Source organism: Pagrus major, chromosome 3 (assembly GCF_040436345.1).
Source record: "Pagrus major chromosome 3, Pma_NU_1.0".
Classification (NCBI taxonomy): Eukaryota; Metazoa; Chordata; class Actinopteri; order Spariformes; family Sparidae; genus Pagrus; species Pagrus major.
In genome coordinates, this window is record NC_133217.1 from 6710837 (window position 1) to 6713602 (window position 2766).

Consider the following 2766-nt stretch of genomic DNA (forward strand, 5'->3'; position numbering starts at 1 on the left):
CAATGTTTTTCCCAGTTTGTATTTGACTTTAATTAAAGTCAGTCAGATAATTTAAAAAGCACAACATTTATTTCCATCAGCAGTGAAGTTCTGTAGAGGTGAGCAGCGGATGTCAGAGGTGCGGTGATGAAAATGACGCGCACTTCCGCTTTAAAAGCAGCAGAGAGAGCTGTGTGGAGCTGGAGAGAGTCGCTGGGGCGATGCCGAGCCGCAGACCTGCCTTCAGCTCACCGCCGGCACAGTGCGCAGCGCAGTGGACTACTTTATCTGCGATGTACCACGTACACACACACAAACACGCACACACACGAGCAGTCCTGTGTGCTGAGGATTTGGATTTTTAACTCTGGTTGTTTCCTCTGTGGCGCCCGGCGTACGGAACTTTACGCAGGGAAACAGCAGGTGAGTCTACGAGGCTTCACCTGAGGGATAATAATATCTCCCAGCTGAATTTGAAACCAGTTTGTTTCCTCCCCCGAACTCCACTTGTTGATGGGGCACGAACAGGCTCGACCAGCCTCCACATCACGGAGGTATTCGTATGCGTAAATTGGATACAACCCTCCTGTCCGACGGCGGGGAGGAGGAAGTTTGAAGCTGTGAGGTTTTGAGGCAGATGGTGGGGATGTTTCGGTAACAGCCCTCGGCATCAGATCGTGTTACACCGGCTGCGTACCAGGTGAGCAGCGGCATGGGGAACCAGATGGACAAGCTGTCACATTTAAGTTACGCAGAAGTTCCCACAGTGGACCCGAACGGCGTGGACACGGAGGACGGCCCGCGGATCGGCGTCTCTTACATATTCTCCAACGACGACGACGAGCTGGAGGAGAGCTGCGCGGTCGATGGCACAGACAGGGACCCGAATCAGGAAGAGAAACACTACGACCAGCGCGACGAGGTGGAGTGCGCCGTCTACAACAGAGATGAGTGCATTTACGAGAAGAGCGCCAAGTCCGCCAACCTGGAGGTGTACTCCCCGGAGAATCTGCTCAATAAATGCAAAGCGGGGGACTTGGTGGAGTTTGTGGCCACAGGGCAGTACCCGCACTGGGCTGTGTACGTGGGGGACTTCCAGGTGGTGCACCTGCACAGAGCCGAGGTGAAAAACAGCTTCCTGACGGATGCGAGTCAAGGGAGGAGGTGCCGGATCGTGAACGACTTTTACAAATTCAAAGCTCTGGGTCCGGACATGGTGGTGCAGAACGCGATGGAGCAGGTGGGCTTAAAGGACCGAGAGCTGAGCTGGAGGAACTCCGAGGGTTTCGCAGCCTGGTGCATGTTCGGCAAGAGGGAGTTCAAAATGGGTGGGGAGATACGGATAGGCAAGCAGCCGTACAGACTGAAGATCTTCATGTCGGACAAACACTCGCACGTGTTGGAGTTTCAGAGTTTGGAGGACATGATCATGGAGAAGAGGAGGAACGATCACCTGGGCAGGACAGCCGTGCTGCAGGAGCTGGCCACTCACTTCAGAAGCGTGGAGGAGATGAGGAGTGAGCCAGGAGCTGACTGATGTCTGCCCTGTGGGTGATCTGCAAAACTAACTGCTTTGCAAGTAGAGTAGCCTTTACCAAACGACCTGCTTTAATCTATAGCAAGCCTTCATTCAGTCATTCATTTTTTAGTTGTCTGATTCTCACATGTTATTGCCTTAAAGCCACAATCCTCAGCATCCTCTGAAGCTCGGTGGCCTCAGCAATCATGATTCAATTATCTGAGAGACTGGATTGAGTCAGGCCCTCCACACTGAATGTATAGTTTTATAAAAGCTTCACCCGTCTGTCTTAAAGCGTCCCGGCTCTCTTGTAAGCAGAGTGAACGTTTCTCTATTCACGGTGTGTCCTGTTACTTGATCCTTGTGTGGTTTTAACTTCATCCCTCAGCTCACACAGACAGCAAAGTGTCAGAGCTGCTGGCTGAATACAAGCAGGAGTCTCTCTGCCTTTAAGGGTAATTCTCTCACCAGCACATGTGAAGGAAATGTTGCTGGTCTGTGTTACACTGATCAAAGTCTGTCATTAACTGTGTACTCAGATGTCAAGTAAACCATCCTCGTCTCTCTTTTTCAAATGAGTCTTCTGTCATGTTGTTTTACTTGCATGCACAAGGGCAAGCCGGAGCTCCTGGAGCGCTTCATTTTCTCCTCATACTGAGTGTATTTGCTGTGTTGTTGTTAAATGCTCCTTCTGTCATCGTCATGTGCTCTCAAAGTGTCTCTTAGAAATTAGTGAATTATTATTTTTTTCTCTGGGTTTTAAAGGTTAATTGTTTGACCTGCTGCAGAAGACACTTAAAGGATAAGTACACCCAAAAATGAAAAATTCAGTCATTATCTACCCACCCCCATGCCGGTGGAAAGTCGAGTGAGGTTCTCGTAGTCCACAAAACATTTCTGGAGCTTCACAGTAAAACAGCGTTGCAACATCCTCCTAAAAAATTGAAGTAGATGGGGACTTGTAAAAACAAAAAGAACCTGTAAGAACATAAAATTGCTTCATGCAGTGTGTACAGCGTAATCCACGTCTCAGGAAGTCCTGAGATCCCAAATAGTTTTGAAAAGACGTTATTTACATCCTCAATGCGCGGTCTAGCACGTGCGCTAACGCTTTTAGCAAAGCTAAAGTGAAGATTTCGGCTTAGAAAAGCTAGTGAACAACGTCCAGACAAGCTGATGCAAATCTGTTTTGCTGTGAAGCTCCAGAAATGTTTTGTGGACCACGACACCTGACTTTCCATCAGCATGAGGGTGAGTTGATGACTGGA

The 2766-nt window shown here is 49.1% G+C and overlaps 1 protein-coding gene across 1 annotated transcript; it reads left to right on the top strand.

The window, feature by feature from the left end:
* Window positions 1-215: 215 nt before the first annotated feature.
* On the top strand, window positions 216-2073 carry lratd2a (LRAT domain containing 2a). The gene has a single exon (XM_073463293.1). The coding sequence runs from the start codon at window positions 692-694 to the stop codon at window positions 1514-1516; it is 825 nt and encodes a 274-aa protein (XP_073319394.1). The 5' UTR covers window positions 216-691; the 3' UTR covers window positions 1517-2073.
* The last annotated feature ends 693 nt before the right edge of the window (window positions 2074-2766 follow it).